Here is a 19,063-nt window from a genome sequence, read left to right on the forward strand (position 1 = left end):
CTTCCCCTCTCGCTATATGAGATAATCGTCAAAGTTATCCTCCTGCCCATACTCATCATATCATACACTTTGTGGACGAATCAGATGTTGTAATCATTTCAGCCATGATTTTTACTCACCGTTGCCTCAAACTGTAATACTATACTTCGACTAGGTGTCGTTTTTAAGAACTTGCCTACTGTTATTTATTTTCTCAGACTACACCCCGACCCACCCATGATAATTTTAAATTGTGATACTTACCATAATGTTTTATTATGAATTGTCACTAAATTTACTAGAATCCAAAGTTAGTTGGATATTGAATAGAAACGGCATTCTTTTTCATATCTTCTATAATTGGAAATTCCTACTCAGATTGGTATCTCCCCACCCTTAATATATTAGCATATATCAGCACCAGTCTTTCTCAGTACTCTTACACACTTAGAGTTCTCACTGATAACTTGCTTGCGACCAAATTGTGCACTTTAAATATTTACCACTAAATTGTGACTCCTTATTTACCACTAAATTGTGACTCCTTTTGCTAACCGATGCCAGAGTCTTAAAAAGATCTCTAAAGTATGTTTGGGCTAAGATTTGTGCCACGTTTTTCGATTTATGAACGTCGAATATTTTTTTGTAATTGAATACAACCCCAAGCAAAAAAAAAACGCTGAAGTTTACTGTCAATCGTATAAAAAAAGATGCATACATCTAAAAACTATGGTGGGACACATAGACCAAAAAGTGGAAAGAAAGATTTACACGGTGGCCAGATTACTTGACTTGATATGATGCAAAACGAGTCATTTTTTGCGGCAGCTCAATATGGTATCAGCAAAACTAATGAATTAGGCATGACAGCTCATCAAAAAGGGCCAGAAAAACAAAACATAAATTAGAATAATAGTATTCAGCTTTGTTTTACAAGCTATTGAGCACAAACAGATGGCTGGGGCAAGGCACTGCTGCAGACATGGGTAGCCTACAAACACGTTAGCACAGAATAGAGGTGCCATACGTAGTGCTTGTTACCTATTCAAGAAAAGTGTTTACTTGACAGGGTTGAGATCCATCAGAGTAATGTACCTTAAAACATAAGTGCGGTGAGCCTGGCTATGGTACCTTTATATTGGGCAGTGTCTGCATATCTACAATAATGAGTGCTATCGTACATCGCATCATCCTGTTTCAATCCGATGAAAGTAAGGATCATTAAAATGATAAATAAGAAAAGCTAATAAAGGCAACTAGAAAACATCAGTTTTCAATTGGAAGAAGAAAGCAGCACTGGAAGAACAGGAATCAGGGCCTGAAGGAGGGGGGGGGAGCAATTATTATTATTATTATTTAAGAAGCGTATAAAGTGCACAGCTACCCCCAGAGGGGGTGTCCCGGCGCTACAGATTACATGCTAGAAGAGGAAAGCTGCTTATAAGGTGGTAAACAGCCAAGTTTTGAGTTTGCATCTGAACAAAGGCCCCGACTCAATGAACCTCAGATCCAGTGGAAGGCTGTTCCAGAGTTTAGCTGTAACTATTCCGAACGGCAATCAGCCCAGAAGGATGCCCTGGGAGTGTGGGGGTACTTAGGTAACAAATAATCCACCAGTTAGCACTTACCATATACTGGTGAAATGTGCAGAGAAAGAAACCTGATGAACCACTGATAATCAAGAACATACAACCTTCCATCTCTTACAACCGTGATACAGTACATCACAAAAATGCTCACATTGCCCCGTTTCCCAAACACTTTGAGCCGCCTCTTCATGGGAAGTGGTGAGGTGTTAGATCATCCCAGCGCTACAGCAGAGAGTAAGTATCCCATGTCTGCCTCGAAGGGTCTTAAGCTTCTGATGTTCTGACTGACCTCTTGTAAAAATAATTGAACCAAGTTATATTACTTTTCAGCCTCAGTTTATCGCTCAGCCCTCAAATAACTCCATTTGTGTTGCAAAGCAACCTGCTTCCCTCATCCTTCCTACCCCTGGCTTTGTAGGCTTCTGTCAGAGCTGCCTTGACCAAGGTGCATCACAGCAAAGCTAAGCAAAAGTATGGGGTCGCTGTGCCTAAACCCACCATTTTCCTCATACGGATCACATTCTTCTTGGCATGCTTTGTCTGCTGATCTGGGGGGTTAAGGGTATACTCTACCACCACTAAGGAGATATTGCAAGTGTCCCTGGCTTCCTTCCTGGAAGAGCGCTCCCAAATATTCAAACTGGGAAGCTTCTTCTCGGAGTCTATCCACCTTGTCTGCGGTGTGCCTCAGGGCTCCTCCCTGAGCCCCACTTTATTTAATATCTATGTGGCCCGCTGGTAAGGGTGGTTAAATCATTTGGGTTGGAAGTTCTGTCTTATGCGCATGACACCCAAATTATGGTGCAAATCGTGCAAAACGCTTTGGACTCCGCGCAGAACTTTACGAACTGCATGCTAGCAGTCTCGTCGTGGATGGTAGAAAACTATCTTAAATTGAACGGCGAGAAGACGGAAGCCTTGATTTTTGGAGACAGGCCTGACATCTGGTCTAGGGAGTGGTGGCCTGACTCCCTGGGCGCCTATCCAACTCCGTTTCCCATGGAAAAAATCTGGGATTGTTAGTGGATGACTCCCTATGCATGAACCTGCACGTTTCTAGGACAGTTGCCACCTGCTTTGGGCTTATCCGGATCATAAGGAACATTTCTCAGTTCTTCTCACTTGAAGCACGTAAAAGAGTGGTGGTTGCATTAATACTGTCCAGATTGGACTATTGTAAAGCCCTCTATTTAGGCATCAACAAAGGCCAGTTGCGCCGCCTGCAGTTGGTGCAAAACACCGCTGCTAGACTGGTGATGGACCTTCCGAAACATCATTCGGTCTCTTCTTCCTTTGGGTCTTTGCACTGGCTCCCGGTGGATCGTAGAATTGTGTTTAAAACCCTCTGCCTTACTCATAATGCATACTATGGCCTGGGCCCTTCGGGCATGAAGACCATCTTTCACCAGTATGTGCCCTCTAGGAACCTGAGGTCAGCAAAAAAGAACCTCCTTGTTGTTCCTAGGGTCAAAAAGATGAGATGGGGCGGGAGAGCATTTTCATTTGCAGCTGCGAATGTTTGAAACTCCCTCCCGGACTTTCTCTTGGGGCAACAAGTACACTCAATCTTTCGTAAAGCCCTGAAGACATGGTTGTTCCCTGAGAGTCAGGTTTGAGTAGGAATCGGTCTTGCTTGCATGCTGATCAGTGCTACCGCCTTGATGCCCTTGGGCTAAGTCCGTGCTCTAAAAGTCTGTCATTCATTCATTCCTCCCACTAACCAGGACACTGGAAACTTGCTCATTGAAGGAAAGTTGGCTTGCCAGGCACTTTGGCTCTTCATGGACCTTGGTTAATCAGCCAAGACTTAGCTAAAAGGAGTGGACACGAACATTAAGTCAAGGTTCTATACAATATAATTACAACAGCTGCGACAAAGATAGACTGGTAATCAGATAACGTTCTAAGAATACATCTAATAGATAAAAAATAGATACAGTAAAAAAAAGTGCAAAATGATGAAAAGCCCACTAAATCAAATTGTGAAACAAAATAACACAAGTAAGTAACGATAGAACACTGATCCTCCAAGTTACTCACAACAGATAATATTTTTATCAATAACTGATTGTGAACGCTGCACTGTCTCGCTGCACTGTCTGTAAATGAAGAGAACAGAGTATTGCAAACCTACTGTCTAAATCAGATACCCTTTCAATGCTGTGCATAGAAAAAGATCAATGCAGTCAGTGCTGAATCAAGTATCTCAGTGTCCAGCATTAAGAGTGTTTTATGTCACTACCACTCATGCAGTTACAACTCATGTCATTACAATGCGAGCATTACATTGAATCTACAATGCAGCTTCAGAGGTAAGATACAAACACACACACATATTTATAACGTTTTCAGTTTTGCTGGCCGACGCCGTGCACCAAATCAAAGGGCGCGTTGTCGTACACGGACTCAACAATATCCGTGATTTCTCTTTAAACCACCCCGTAAACATGAGGAAATCGACACTTATTGGAAAGCTGTTTAGAATACATTTATGGGTGTGCTACCCTGGCGAGTTTCGGCTGCCCTACAACCTTGTCCACAGATAATGAGCGCCATTTTGTTACCCTATTTATACAGGTTGCCTTGTGATGTGTCAACATATGCGAAGACAGACCACATACTTACTTATATTAATACATCATGGCATGAATTTCAAATTGTATGCACATAATATACTATACATTAAAATGTAAACTACTTAGTACAATACATCTTAAATTAATCATGAGTAAAATAGGACACTTAATTTTCAATTAATAAAATCACACCACTACGACTATATGATTCATAATTGCTAGTCACTGCCATGTTATTGTAAGATTAAGCGTGACATTATTACTGCTGACTCATATATCCATGGTAGACTTGCCCAATTTATCATATGTGTGAACTATGCCATTGCTGCGTGTTGCATGATCTAACACAAGTGTAGACAGACTACCTAATAGCTCGCAATATTTCACTATAACATAAACTGCATCTCATATGTATACCAAACACAATAAGTCAATTCTCCGAAAAAAACCTCATAGAATAACTCGCCATGCTAAATACCCCATGAGTTGAATTGGATACATACGTACACAATACTTAAATACCCCACAGTGGCTGTAAAATTCATATTGTTAAGTGTAAAAATACCAGTTATAACATTGTCTCACTTAACATTGTTATAACTGGTATGCATGTTATTATGAAAATAGGTACTGAGTGATTAGCGCCAACCCACACAGCATAGTGGGCTTACCCAATTCAACATATTTATCAAACATATCATTGACACCTATTGTGTAATTAAGCTCAATCGGGCAGGCACTGCTGGTGCTACCTTTCTAGTTTGTACACTATGTTAATGTTATGTCAGTCTGGCTCATTCAGAATATATACAGTGCAAAATGTGAAACCAATATGTAATAAACTAAAACCTTTAGTTACTTGTAGTAGTCATGATTCACAGTTTGCATATTAAGGAATTGAAGAAAACCTCCAAATGATGGAAAATTTTACAGTATAAATTGTTACAGTTGCGTGTGCAAATCTTCCTCCATATCGAGCCCACCTGGACTCTTTGCATTCATCTCTATTATGTATCTGCGCTCAAGTTGCTTAAATTGTTTCTCCCTATCTCCTCCTGACAATTGCAGCAATTGCATCCACCACAAAATAGGTTAGACTTACCATTGTACTTCCATGTACTTCTTCGAAGTGCCGAGCAACTGGGTATGTTCTGTCCCTTTTTTTTTTTAATAGCTCATAAGTGCTGGAGGATCCTTTTATGTACTCGCATTTACAACATTTTCTAAAGCCAATATTTTGATTTAGCCAAATTGTTTTTCATGCTTTGCTACTTTCAGGTCTACTCTCAACTAGTTCTTCCCTCGTTGCTCTGACTCTCCTGAATGTTACTCCCGGTCTCCTGGGCGCTACCTTGCCTACTATGGGGTAATTCCTTACTAAGTACCAGTACTTCTGATTGTACATTGTACAGCTCCTTCCTGTCCATTATACATTGTAATACGTCTGAAATGTGGCTCAATCTTGGTTAGCTTTTTTGTCTCTTTTCTCTTGAATAGGAGTTCTTCTCTGGGTCTTGATTTAGCTTTGGTTTTTGCCTCCTCTATACTGATGCGTGTGTAGCCCCTGGATTTAAATCTGACAGGTCCTTCAATGCTATGTTTTCTTCAGTAGTCTTGCTACAATTACGCTTTACCTGTATTGTGTAAGTATGTGTCCAATTCATCTCATGGGGAATTTAGTATGGCGTGTTATTATATGACTTTTTACACTTTGCAGCACAAGATGCTTCCTGGCAACTTTGAGAAGAGGCACGTCTCCAGTTAAAGGCATTAAAAAAGCAAGGACACCCAGGCACCCGTAAGGTGCTGCTTATGATTTTCAGTCCTCCTTACTATAGATACTAGTAAAGACTATAGATACTGGTAAAGAGCTTGTTTGAAGTACATTCTGTGTATAGTATACCAATAAAATGCATTGGTGCCTCTTAAACCCATCCAGGGTTGAAGTATTTTTCTTCTATGGACGTCTGGTCTGCTGCAACTCACCTGCTCCCCCATCCTCCCCAAGATAGCGGCACAGACATTTATAAAATATTTTCAAAAGACATGAATATTTTTCAGTTGAGTTCTAGAGCTGGTACAGAATAAGCATATATTATTATGAATCGTAAAATGGCCAATACTCTTTGTGTTAACTGTAGACTTATGACTGAGATGCTCAAAGTTTTAAGTAAATAACAAGATATGATGGCTTGGGACGAATTCCAAATTGGTCTCCTCTAAAATCAATATACTAACCGGAGGAGGGACAGTCTCGAAGGTACCAGTTCGATTGACTGGTAAACCATTCTAGGAAGTTATACTGTTATGAAACATGGGAATATGAGCTGTCAGAAGGTTTTAAACTCGAAACGTTATAGACAGGTTTAAAAACAGGAAGTGATTTTAAAAGGATGGGGTCAAAAACAACTAACAACACTTGCACTTGTAAGGTCTCGGGTAAATTTGTACTTCCATTAATTGTGAACATATCACTCAACTCCCTAGTCGCACAAGCCTTGGAGATCTGATCAATTTGTATAATCGAAATCCAACCAATTTCCGCTCCATCATCTTCCACTTTCAACCAAGCAGAGTCAATCAAAATACTGAAAGTGTGACGCCTTACCGAGCCTTCTTCCAGACTGAGCTGAAGAGTGGCATCTCCTGGCTTGTAATCCTTGCGCAGCTCTGCCGATTTCCAGACTTCTTCCGGGTCAGGTATCCACACTCTGGCATGCTGGAAGAGAAATGAAGAAGCAAACTTTAATAACCTTTCTGAGGGAAGGCAGAAAGTGACCAAGCTTTATATAGTCCAACATTGGAAAAAATCACTGGCTCCATTACAACAGCCACAATCTAGAAAACCATGCACACAAAATGCATTTGTCCCACTTCACAGCTGTTTGCTAAAACAAAACAAGTATAAGCACAGAATGCAAGTACAGAAGGAGGACAAAAGTGCACTTATTGTTTTTTCAACTTTTTTACTCCTTGTTTTTTAAGCTGATGTTTTATGAAAATTAATTGACCATCAGGGTGGCATCTACTAACTGTGGCCAGAAGTAATCAAACACATATTATTAAATACTACCATGAAATGACAATGTGAAATTATTTATTGGTTGGACTACCACAGCCTCTAAATGATATGTTTGGTGATAATAATAAACCAAACTAAAATATGAAGCAGATGTTTTATGCTGTAGTGATGGCAGAAAAACTTGAATAATAACACAATAACAGATCAATGGAGGACTTGTTGAAACTCCCGATATGTATAATACACATATTTCTCACAACGAGAGTTACACACAGAGATGATGAACCATTACACTGCTTTATATGAAACTACTATCCCACATGATCAGGAACAAATAAGCGTTTTTCTGAATTCCATACACCTGCCTGCCATAACACCGGATCAACGCCCAGCATTAGATGCCCCAATTGATGAGATCAGGCAGGTTGTAACTGCCCGCTTCCCAAGCCCGGTAGAGGCCCAGTGGAAATGGGTTTGTACCGCCCCCTGGCCCTATTTAATCCAGATTATAAAATATTTCAAAAGCTCCTAATGGACAGGCTAGCGCCTAATGTCCAGTCCTTGGTTCACAAGGACCAGAATGGTTTAGTGCCTTCCCGCAGTACCTCATTGAACTTGTGGCGCTTCTTCAGGGTGGCTAGATATGATGGACCCGCTTGGGCTGCATGATTTTAGATCTAGAAAAGGCCTTCGATACCCTGGAATGGGGCTTCCTGTTTACTGTGACACGCTATGAGCTAGGGGACACTTTCCTCAGAATGGTACGACTCTTTTATCACGCACCAACAATGAGGGTGCAGACAGGCCCATACATCTCAGCTCCTATCGGAGTGCGGCGAGGCACCAGACAGGGATGTCCGCTGTCCCCATTACTGTTCTCGCTGGCCATGGAGCCATTAATGGCCGCCATCCGGGCTCAGGGGGCAGGATGGGGGATCCCGTTGGGCGACGGTGTGCACGCAATCTCAGTTCTCAATTCTCCTCCCTCCTACAGGTATCGATTTCCGACTCTCTCAAAGCCAGCCAGGTTGTCCCCATTTTAAAAAACCTATACTAGATCCTGCTTCTCCTGACAACTACAGACCTATCTCAAAAATCCCTCTCCTTGCTAAAGTGCTGGAAAAATGTGTACAACAACAGCTGAGCCAACACATCACCAACTTCCACCTTCTAGACAACTTGCAATCTGGTTTCAGACCTGGGCACAGCATGGAAACCACACTCCTCCACATTGTGGATGATGCCCTTCAAGCCGTTGACCAAGGCAAAACCTGTCTCTTGATCCACCTTGACCTATCCTTGGCTTTTGACACTGTTAACCTCGAAATTCTCCTGAATCGCCTCAAACTTAGGATGGGCCTGGATGGTGCCGTTCTGGCATGGTTTAGGTCCTTCCTCCAGAACCGCTCACAGAGAGTCCTGATCAACGGCAACGTATCCGCTCCCTCTCCGATCACAGTTGGAGTCCCCCAAGGATCAACCTTGTCCCTTACCCTCTTCAATCTTTACCTCTAACCGCTCGCAGAGGTGCTGCGTACTGCCAATATCTCCTACCACATTTATGCCGAAGACACACAGCTCTACATCAAAATCTCTTCTCCAGAGGCCATCCGCTCCCTGAATGAGGCCCTGAAGCTGACGTTTCACTGGCTCACATCAAACCAGCTTAAACTCAATGCCAAAAAACAGAATTCCTCTTAATCTCACCACCTGATGCCAATACAGACATTCAAGTTTGGATCAAGGCTATCACAGCGCTACACTGCTCTCCTACCATTGTGGACTCTGCTAAATCCCTAGGAATTACCTAAAATGGCAACCTGAACATGCGGGGCCATATCAACACGATGGCCAAAACTACCAGATTTCATTTGAACTACCTAGGAAACCTGAAACCTTTCCTCGACCCCCCAGATCTAAAATCGGCAATTCAGGCTCTAGTCATCTCTAGGCTAGAATATGGTTGCTCCACCCTCTCAGGCCTACCGAAGACCTCCTTGGCACCCTTGAAAGCCTGCCTCAACGCGGCCGCCAGACTTCTAACTGGCTCTAAGAAGTCCGACCATATCTCGCCCCACCTTAAAGCTCTGAACTGGCTTCCTCTTGAGACCAGAATCCAATTTAAGCTGGCTTGCATCACCCAGAAGGCTCTCTACTCCAAGTCCTCTGCGTTTCTCGCACAGAAACTGGTTTTATCCGGAGGCACCAGAAACTCCCGGTCCACCAGAGCCATTTTGCTCCAACCTGTACGCTTCAAGAAAAAAAGAATGTACATTCGGGCTTTCTCTGGGGCCGCACGAACAATACGGAACTCACTCCCACCCTCCATCAGAAGAATACTGTCTCTAGCTCACTTCAAAAAGGAGACCAAAACTTTCCTAATTGGCAAATTCCTCTCCTAATGCTCACGTTACATTCACCTCCGTAACCTGACTTTACCTATCGTTACTGCATTATCCATTGGCCCCTCTCCTTATGTTACCGACAAGGCTCTTCCGAACAATCATCCAGGTTGCTGTGACTGCTTTTCTAGCTTATTGTATTTTTTTGTTCCTTTCCCAAAAGTTAGTCGGATATTATGATTGTTTGTCTTGCCATGCATTGTATCTTTCTATTTGTTCCCTATCCCTTCTTCTCTCCTCCTCCTATGTGGTGTTATCCCACCCGATACTACTGTAAAGCGCTCTGATTCCCTCACAGGTCTGGTTCACGCTCTAAAAAACACTAAATAACTAAATAAATAAATAAAATGAGGACAACCTCCTCATATACCTTAAAGACGCACTCCATTCCTTGGTCATTGGTGTGCACCCAGGGAAACTTTGTCGCCCTATCTGGACTGAAAACAAACTAAGCCAAATCATGCCTTTACCCATTTGACAAAACCTGTCCCAACCCAGAATACACGCTCGATGATACACATATAGAATGGCAAACAGACACCTTTCTATACCTTGGGGTCAGAGTCTATCATCAATAGAATGTACTGTTTGATGGCAACTTGGGTGAAGCATTGACATCAATTCGCTCTCAAATGTCGTTCTGAGGAGCACTCACTATAGCAGTCATGGGTCGGGTAGCTCTAATTAAAATGGTGGTTATATCTTGGTTTGCGTATTTCTTTGCCAACCTGCCCCTATACATACCTCCGTCCTTTTTTCTAAACTCTGGAGGGAGTGAAGAAAGGGTTTATCTGGGGAACCTCCTGCAGTAGGGTTGCCCTCTGGAAACTCTACCTGCTGACAAGTCAGGGAGGGATCGCTCTACCCAACATAGAGCAATATTACCTTGCTGCACAGCTGCAATGGATAGCAAGGTGGTTTTTAGAACGCTCCTTATCAGACACAGCAACTTTTTCCCTATCCTGGTCCCGCCAAGCCTCCTCTCCCTATTCCACCCAGGTAGCAGGCAAAAAGTGCTGGCACCATTACTACTAAATATAGCATGTCGGTGCATCCGCAAGTGTCTATACTACATCACATGAAGCACAAAATAATACACCCTGCACTGCCACTTCAGGGCACCCCCAGACCCTCCACGGCTATCACGGCGTATGATCTACAATACGTGAGAGACAGCAGAATCCATGATGTTGGAGATGACACTCATGACGGCGCTTTGACACTGTTTGCCTCGCTGGTGGAAAGTAATGGGCTGCAACCAGGGCATTTCCTAATACACCATACGATCATAGCGTCACTGAACAAGCAATAGGGTGACATGACAACAGAGCCCCCAATGCACCTCACTGTGCAATATTTACATCTCATGGGGCAAGGCCGCAACCTAATTAGATGGTTCTCCGCATCCCTTAGACAGCACACAGCGGCAACTCTAGTCACCCTACGTACAAGTTAGGAAGTAGACATGCAGCGTCCCTTCAAGGATTCCGAGTCGACCAATGTGTTGGAAGGGCCAAATGGTGTACCACGCAACATGAGCTTCCGCTTGACACCATATTATATAATTATATAACGCAGAAGGCATATCAAACCCCAGCGAACATCAATAGGCACTTCATTTGCATGCACATTGGCTGCCCACGATGTCATACCATCAATGCATACTTACTGCACATGCTGTGGAACTGCCCACACCTAGGGGAATACTGGGATTCAGATGTCGCCACCTTGAACCACCGCACAGAACGTGCCATACCCATGTGTTGGGACACTTACATTCTGCATATATACCACAGGGCCAAGAAACAGAAAGTGACTTCGTGCTTTATCGCTTTGGGCTTAGTTGTAGCAAAATGATTGATTACTAAGCGTTGGCGGTCCCCTGACTCCCCTGAAACTTCGGCTTGGAAGCGCTTATTGCTGATATGGGCTAAAGCGGTAAGTGTTGCTCCAAATATGGAGGATGCCCTGGGTCTGCACAAAACACCATTCGCAGCACCCTGGGACGTGATATTGCAATAACTGCAAGCAACAGAGGAACAGCTTGAAAATACAGCCGTGACCACGTCAATTATACCTTAAAAAAGAAAGAGGGCGGCACGCCCTCAATGCCACAACTTATCATATCCATGCTCAAAACATCTGGTTGATAGACACTGTACACACATCAAAGGCACTTAATTCTCAAGAACTAGGAATTTACCAACTTACCGGCACAGGAGTTAGGATGGGGTGCTATGTTACATGGAGTTATGATCCCTGTTATGCTTTAGTTGTCCCCTACATTAATACCCGCCTCCCCAATCGGCATCTTGACCTCCGATTCATGCACTCTTATTTTAGAGACAGAATGTGTGCCATGCAATGAAAACTGAACATCACGAGTTTCAACACTGGGGGCACATTATTATACGTACAGATGCGTGTAGATAGCAATGTAATAACAAACTCATGTCAGGTAGGTATCCTAATTCCAGCCAATAATTTGTAATGAATTGTGTAAAACTTGACTGCTTTGTTTGTTGTTGTTTAAAAACAATAAAACAGATTCAAACAAAAAATAAATAATATACATATAATTTTAGTAAAATCAAAAGGTCTTTGCTGAAGCCATAACTAGTTACTGAGACGTTTAAAAAATAGCATAAATTCATACTGTGAAAGCAGCTAGATTCCAAATTAGATGCAACAATGGCATAAACTTAAAAAGGAATAGCTGTCTTGTTATAGGGCCACATAGACCTGATTAAATGGTTTAAGGGACAGAAGACAAAATCAATAAAACCAAGAGATGAACTCCAAGGGCCATTGTTATCTCACAACAAAATGGTTATACAGCTATTAACTCAATGTACCCCACAGTGTGAGGTCATCCTTCAGTGGGTGGAGACGGAGGCTGGGGCGGAGACGGAGGCTGGGGCACTGCGCAGAGAGGAGGATAGCGGCAGTGGCGTAGTTAGGCCGTAGGTCGCCAGTGGCGGCCCCTGTGTTTGCCGCCCACAGCAGCTGACCTGATTGAAGACCGGAGGGAGTGGGGGAAGGGCCTGACCATTGATACAGCCGCAGGTAAGAGCGAGTGGGGTTGATGGGTGCTGCTGATTCTTGGGGGAGGAGGGGCTGGCTGCTGCCCCCAAAACACGTGCCGCCTGGGGCGGTCCGCACCCCACCCCACCCCAAGCTACGTCACTGGATAGGGGACTCTGGAAGAACCCCACTTCTGCACAATGGGATGAATTAACACTTGCCATCCAGCCATATGTAAAGGAAGACACTAGGCCCCACTGAACAGCAGGGATGGAACCTATGATAACCTTCCTCACACAGGTGTACAAAAAGGCATAGGTATAATAAGGGGGGGGATCGGGGGACAGAGAGTCAGAATAAACCTAATTACACTGTACATGCTTTCTCACTGCTACCCTCCTTTCAGTGGCAGCCGCCACAAACAAAGGGTGATGGGACGGGTAGAGGGAATGCAGGAGAATGTGTGCGGGGGCGAGTGGGAGGGGGTGTGCTAGAATATATAAAAATAAAAGAAATTACCTGAAGCCGTCAGCCGCCTCCTGCATTGCGCTTCTTCTTCTCTTCCTGGTCCAAGCAGCCCCTGGGACAGACTCTCATCCAATCCCCGAGCTGCTCTCCTGCTAGGACATCAGCGTGGGTATTGGCCTGAACAGGCTGAAGAGACGCTCTGCTCAGGTCAGGGAATGTGTGGGGGTTTCTCCAGCCGGCTGTTCAATGCAGCCAACCGAAGTGCGCATGTGTGTTTTGGTCGACCTCAGATGGCCGGCCAAACACATATGCACACTTAGGGAGTGCACATAGCAGTCCTACTCCCGTGCCCCGCCTTCCCTTCCCTCCACATGCTGGCTCAGAGCCGGCAAATGGAAAAAGAATTGATGCTAGAACATCATTTTATTTTTCATTTGCTGGCTTTGAGGCAACGCTCCTCCGCCATTGTGGAGGAGCCGCCCCTACCTCCATGGACATCAGACAGGCTTGTCGGATTGGAGTTCTTGTTCATTTTACCACTTTTTACTTTTGCTTTGAGTATTCACCTGTATGATCCTTTCAATGCTAATGAGGATAATATTGCTGGGGCTGAATTATGCATATGATACAATCGCTTACCAGATATTCTAATATGAGCCATTGTAGACAAAGACATCTGCTGTTATACAAATGTTAGGATCATATCTGTACAACTAACAAAATTTCAATGCATAATATGTGTATTACCTACTAAACAAATCACAATAAAATCGTTTCTTTTTTTAACACATTACTCAAAGGGGCTCAGAGAAAGGGCATTGCCTTATTTGTCAGAGAAGACTAATTAGTTATAATTCGAAAGAGACACTATCTTCATCCTGGGTACACAATATTAGACTGCACAAGAGTTCTGCTGCGGCTGTGGATAGTGCGGTCATCCCGCAGTGGCAATGGAATGTAGTCACTGGAATGGCATCTTTATCACTACAGAGACTGGAATGTTTTGGTTCATAGAAGATCAGCAGATGCTCAGGAATGCTGTTGGAAGATGGATGGTATTTTATTTTTATGGAATAAACCAAACGTATGGTCACAACGTGCCTCCTGTGATCTGTGATGACGTATTGGCCATGGATCTTACACTGGCGTTGTCGGCAGGATCCGAACCTGCGCTGAGATACCCCATTGGATTTGAGACTACTCTGCTATTGTCACTCTTTTTGACCCGTTCAGAAACATTCAAAAGCCGTTTGGCTTAGTTTCAGCAGCCATGGTCTTTCAACGTGCCACGGAGAAAGTTTTAAAGGGGATGGAGGGTGTATGTGTCTACCAAAATGATATTCTTGTGTTTGGAAAGGATATAGAGGAGCACAGTATTCATCATACGAATTTCTTGAAATGCCAGTTTGCTACTACCACATTCAAATATTTAGGGCATACTACTGGTGATGGAATAATGCCTAAAGCAGATTTGGTGATCACCATCTCACGCATGAGTTCTGGCTCCTCACTGGAGGAGCTGATGAAATTCTTGGGGATGATTGAGTATTACAACAAGTTTGTTGAAACTTTTGCTGAGTTGAGTGTGAATAAGAGACTTTTGATGTGGAAGGAAGTGTTGTTAGCATGGAATGACATGTGAAAAGAAGTTTACGGTTCTGAAGGAGACGCTGAATGCAGCTCCCAAGTTGAAGAGGTTTTGACCCACAGTAGAAATCTGTAATCATAACTGATGCTAGTCTTAAGGGTTTAGGTGTGGTGCTACAGCAGAGAGGGGGTCCAGGCATGAACACAACCATGTTTGTGTCGTCCAGTGTAAAAGATGCTGAATCTAGATATTCAGTGATTGAACGCGAAGCTCTTGCAGTATTCTGGGTGATAAGAAAGTTGAAGAAGTTTCTTTAGCGTGTGAAATTTGAAGTGAGAACTGACCACAAATCCCTCTGTGAAATATTTATAAAGAAATTAATTGACTGTGTCAGGAAGGATAACTAAATGGGTGATTGCCCTGCAAGAATTCAATTTTGGTATGAGACATATACCGTGAGTGGAGAATGGTTTTGCTGACACGTTGTCAAGATTGGTTTCATGTGAGCATGATGGACAAGATGATTGTGATCTGTATGATGATGAAGCTGAATGTGTGTGTGTGGTGGGATACAGTGTTATTTCAGAGGAGCAGTGGCTAGAAGAGTTTGATGCTAATTCAATGTTTGGTGAGGTCTTGTCCCTTGTGAGGAATGGTGGGCATACTAAAAGGCAACTCCCTCGATTCCGCTCCAATATGACCTCGGGAGGAAAAAGATAGAGGACATGGCTAGGCTGCGTCCCCTCCTCCATTGGAGGCGTATAAAAACTACTCCTGAACTGAGTCATTACGCAGCTGCCCTTATGGATGTTGTTAACTCTGATCGCTTCCATAAAATATCATGGCTTAAAGAAGTTAGGATCTTGCTCCAAAAATTGCACCTAGACCACTTGTGGACAGCAGTAGACCCACATGTCTTTCCATCCAAGGCATCACTGAAAAAATGTATTGGGATATGATATTTACTACTGTTCTGATTTCCAACCAACCATCCATGTTGTCATCCCAGTTTCTGGATTTTAAAATTATACCTAAGTGTGAACAGTACTGGGATTTGATCTCTAAACCCCTAGATAGAAAACTGTACTTTCAGTTTAGAATTGGCTCTTTACCCCTTAATGCCTTCACTGTTAAATGGTCCCCCGGTAATGTAAAAACTTGCTCTCACTGTAAAACACATGTAGAGGACATTCCCCACTTTTTGTTTGTCTGCCCATTATATGTTGCCCCAAGAAGCAGATGGCTAAAACCGGTTTGCAGGAACTTGGGGACAAGGAATTACTTAGAGGCACTAAGGATACTAAGATCTAATTGTGCCCCCAATCTTGCAATTGCTGTAGCCAAATTTATGGGGTGGGCCTGGATAATACGCACACGCACTTTAAAATTGTAAATTAATTATGGGAAATGTAATTCAACTTCGTAAGGCCCTGTGCTGTGACTTGGTTTTTATATAGCGTATGAATTCATTTAAACCGAACTATTCGCCAACACTGTATAATATGAATGGTATTTAATTTGTATTTTATTCTGTTCTTAAAATTTTAGAGTAGTATTTATTGTGTTTAGCTTAGGGACAAACGCTTTTATGACAGTGTTGTCGAATAAAGTATTCAAACTTGAAACTGGCAAGCCTCCAATGGGGGTAAGGTGTTTTGGGGAGTGAAAGATGAATTGAGCACATGCAGTAATCTTCTGTTTCGAGGTACTCGCCTAGTACCTCCTGCAAGCTTTGTGAGAAGTTAATCGATCTAGCTCATGTTTCTCATCTAGGTATATCAAAAACCAAGGAGAGATTACGCTCCTCTTATTGGTGGCCGGGGATGGATTTACAGATTGAAAGGCTTTTGCACGATTACTTACCATGCTCTTTAAGTGAGAAGTCTAATAAGACGAGGGAACAGTCCATGGTGGTCAGAACTCGCCCCTTTGGACCATGGAAAAAAATTGCCCTAGACATCCTTGGTTCTATTCATGGAGAGGGTCAGCAAATCTATGTGATGGTGGTTGTAGACATGTTTTCACAGTGGCTTGAAGTGTGCTTGACAGTGGGAGTTGAGACCGAGCATTGTATTGCATCTCTGAAGGGTCTAATAGCAGGGGAAGGTTTCCCTGAGATGCTTCTAACTGATAATGGCGGTTGCGGTGAAGAAGGATAAATTTGCAGGAAACTGGAGTGAGAGGGAGGCTAAAAGAGTGCATGCAAGGAAAATATATTTTGATTGCAGGAAAGCTGTAAAAATAACAGTGGTTGCAGTGGGTGACATGGTAATGATCAAATGCCCTGGATAGTGTGAAGTGGGTCCAAAGTTTCTAAATCTTTTCGTGTTATCAACGTTTTTGATAATGCTGTAAAGACACAGGATCATCACATTTGAAACCTTGGCAGAATAGAGGTGTACAAGGGTCCTTCTAGACTCTCTGAACAGGAGAGGACGGGTGAAGATATGGTACTTGACGGTAGTGCAACTGATGGTAGCACAAAGGTTGGCCCGAGAGGTCCTCTACGGTGCAGCGGAGACCGTCTTATTTGAGAGATGTTGTGCAATAAGCTCTTTGTATTTTAGTATGCAGCATGTCTGTTCCCTGCATTCTAGTGAAAAGCTCGTGTTTTTTTTTGTTTATTTAACCTTGCAGGGGTTTACTTCTGTACATATGTTATAGGAGGGAGGTGTTTGGTATCTGGGCTGTGGATAGCCCGGTCATTCCGCAGTGGCAATGGAATGTAGTCACTAGAATGGCATGTATGTTACTACAGAGACTTGAATTTTGTGGTTCAAAGGAACTCCGCAGTTGCCAAGGAATGCTGTTGGGAGATGGATGGGTCTCTCTTTTTATGGAATAAACAAAACTTATGGTCAGAATGTGCCTCCTGTGATCTTTGATGTCCTATTGGCCATGGATCTTACATGTTCCTAAAATAAGATTCCTTCCAAAACACACAAAGTAGTAAACATAAACATGTTGATATGAATTAGGCAGAAAAGTGTGTCTACATATGGTCCTCCGACATAATAGGCAACAGGGAATGCCTAACTCTAGCAGTATGTTGCCACTGGGATTTCTCAACCGCTATTCCAGAAAGATACAGTGAAAAGCCATAAGCAGCATTTATATACCTGAATTGCAGCACCACAGCATTAACAATACCCCAGGATTCATTTGCATGAACTAATTTCCTATGAGAAGGACCCATATGCCATAATCAGTCGGTAACATGTTCCTATACTGGATTGTAGAAGGCTGCCAAAGGGCATCAACACCATGAAAAGGATCAACCAGCAGACGAGGCAAGAGAGCAGCATAGTCTGTGGCGCACCACCTGTCTTGGTATAGTGGTAGGTGTTCTTTTCAAAAGGGGAGCCAGCCATCATAAGTCAGATGTATGCTATAACTTTAGTAATACCGTTATTACCCTAATGGTAAAGAAGGCAGTATGGCCACACTGGAGCGGTTTGTTTCATGCTGGGCTCCGTGAAAATACACATGACTCTGTGAAGCCCCTTTGGATAGAGATTTACCCTGAGGGGGACTGAAGTCCCTTCCTCAGCACACCAAACACTAACAGTAGGTCAGAACGACAACGCATTTACAACAGATGGTCACAGGCAGTGGTTCTTTAGGTAGTCGCTTGTGGCCAAGTAGAGATATGCCATGATTGCCCGGAATCTAATGTGCCTTTAGAAATATTTTCTTCATTGTTTAAATCCTGAAACTAGTATCAAGGTTAATTTTAGCAGCAATTGCGCCTCTTAGCTTTTGTTTAGGCCTATGAATGAATAATTAGCCTTAGATGAGAGGTGCATGTTTACTAGTATATTTAGTGTTCAGTAATACTGACTATTTTGAGTCTACTGAGTTTTAGTAATCTAGGGTGACAGGGTGTCGGAGAGGCAGATTTTCAGTGACTGGTAATGGCTTTGTTGGTCGACCACGCATGGGTGCATTGAGTGTTAGCCGAATAAGAGTGATAGCAGAGGTTGCAACTGCAGACCTTAATAAGAGATGATAAACAAGCATCTGCAATGCAATAGGTTTCGTATTTACGCGAGTTTGCGCTATTGACATTGCAAATAATGCCTTTCATTTTTGTTTTTGTTTTAAAACCTAAATAAAAGGCATTGCCATTTACAATGCCAATAGCTTAAACTTTGGCAATAAACGATGTTCTGAATACTAAAGGGTATGGCCCCGGGGCCCCTTCTACTACCAAGATCCCCCAGCATTCCAATGTGGCATTATGTGACAATATCTCTTCTGCCAAAAAAGGGTTGACCACCATGTTATAGCGGACTCAACTGCCTACCTCAGGGCCGGGTATAAAGCCAACCCTATACAGATCCGTGGGAATTATTCCTCCAAGACCTGGTAATGAATTAATTAGCTTTATAAGGTTGGTTCCATTTAAAATAACT

The 19,063-nt window shown here is 43.0% G+C and overlaps 1 protein-coding gene across 3 annotated transcripts in view; it reads right to left on the reverse strand.

Annotated features, from left to right (window-relative positions):
• Positions 1 to 19,063, reverse strand: part of MYO5A (myosin VA) — a 665,088-nt gene that overhangs the window by 397,079 nt on the left and 248,946 nt on the right. For all 3 annotated transcript variants that reach the window (XM_078684842.1, XM_078684845.1, XM_078684843.1), the window contains exon 2: positions 6,753 to 6,863. In XM_078684842.1, coding sequence (XP_078540968.1) covers positions 6,753 to 6,863 — 111 coding nt within the window. The remainder of the gene's footprint in view (positions 1 to 6,752; positions 6,864 to 19,063) is intronic.

The sequence above is a fragment of the Lissotriton helveticus genome, chromosome 3_2, assembly GCF_964261635.1.
Source record: "Lissotriton helveticus chromosome 3_2, aLisHel1.1, whole genome shotgun sequence".
Taxonomy (NCBI): domain Eukaryota; kingdom Metazoa; phylum Chordata; class Amphibia; order Caudata; family Salamandridae; genus Lissotriton; species Lissotriton helveticus.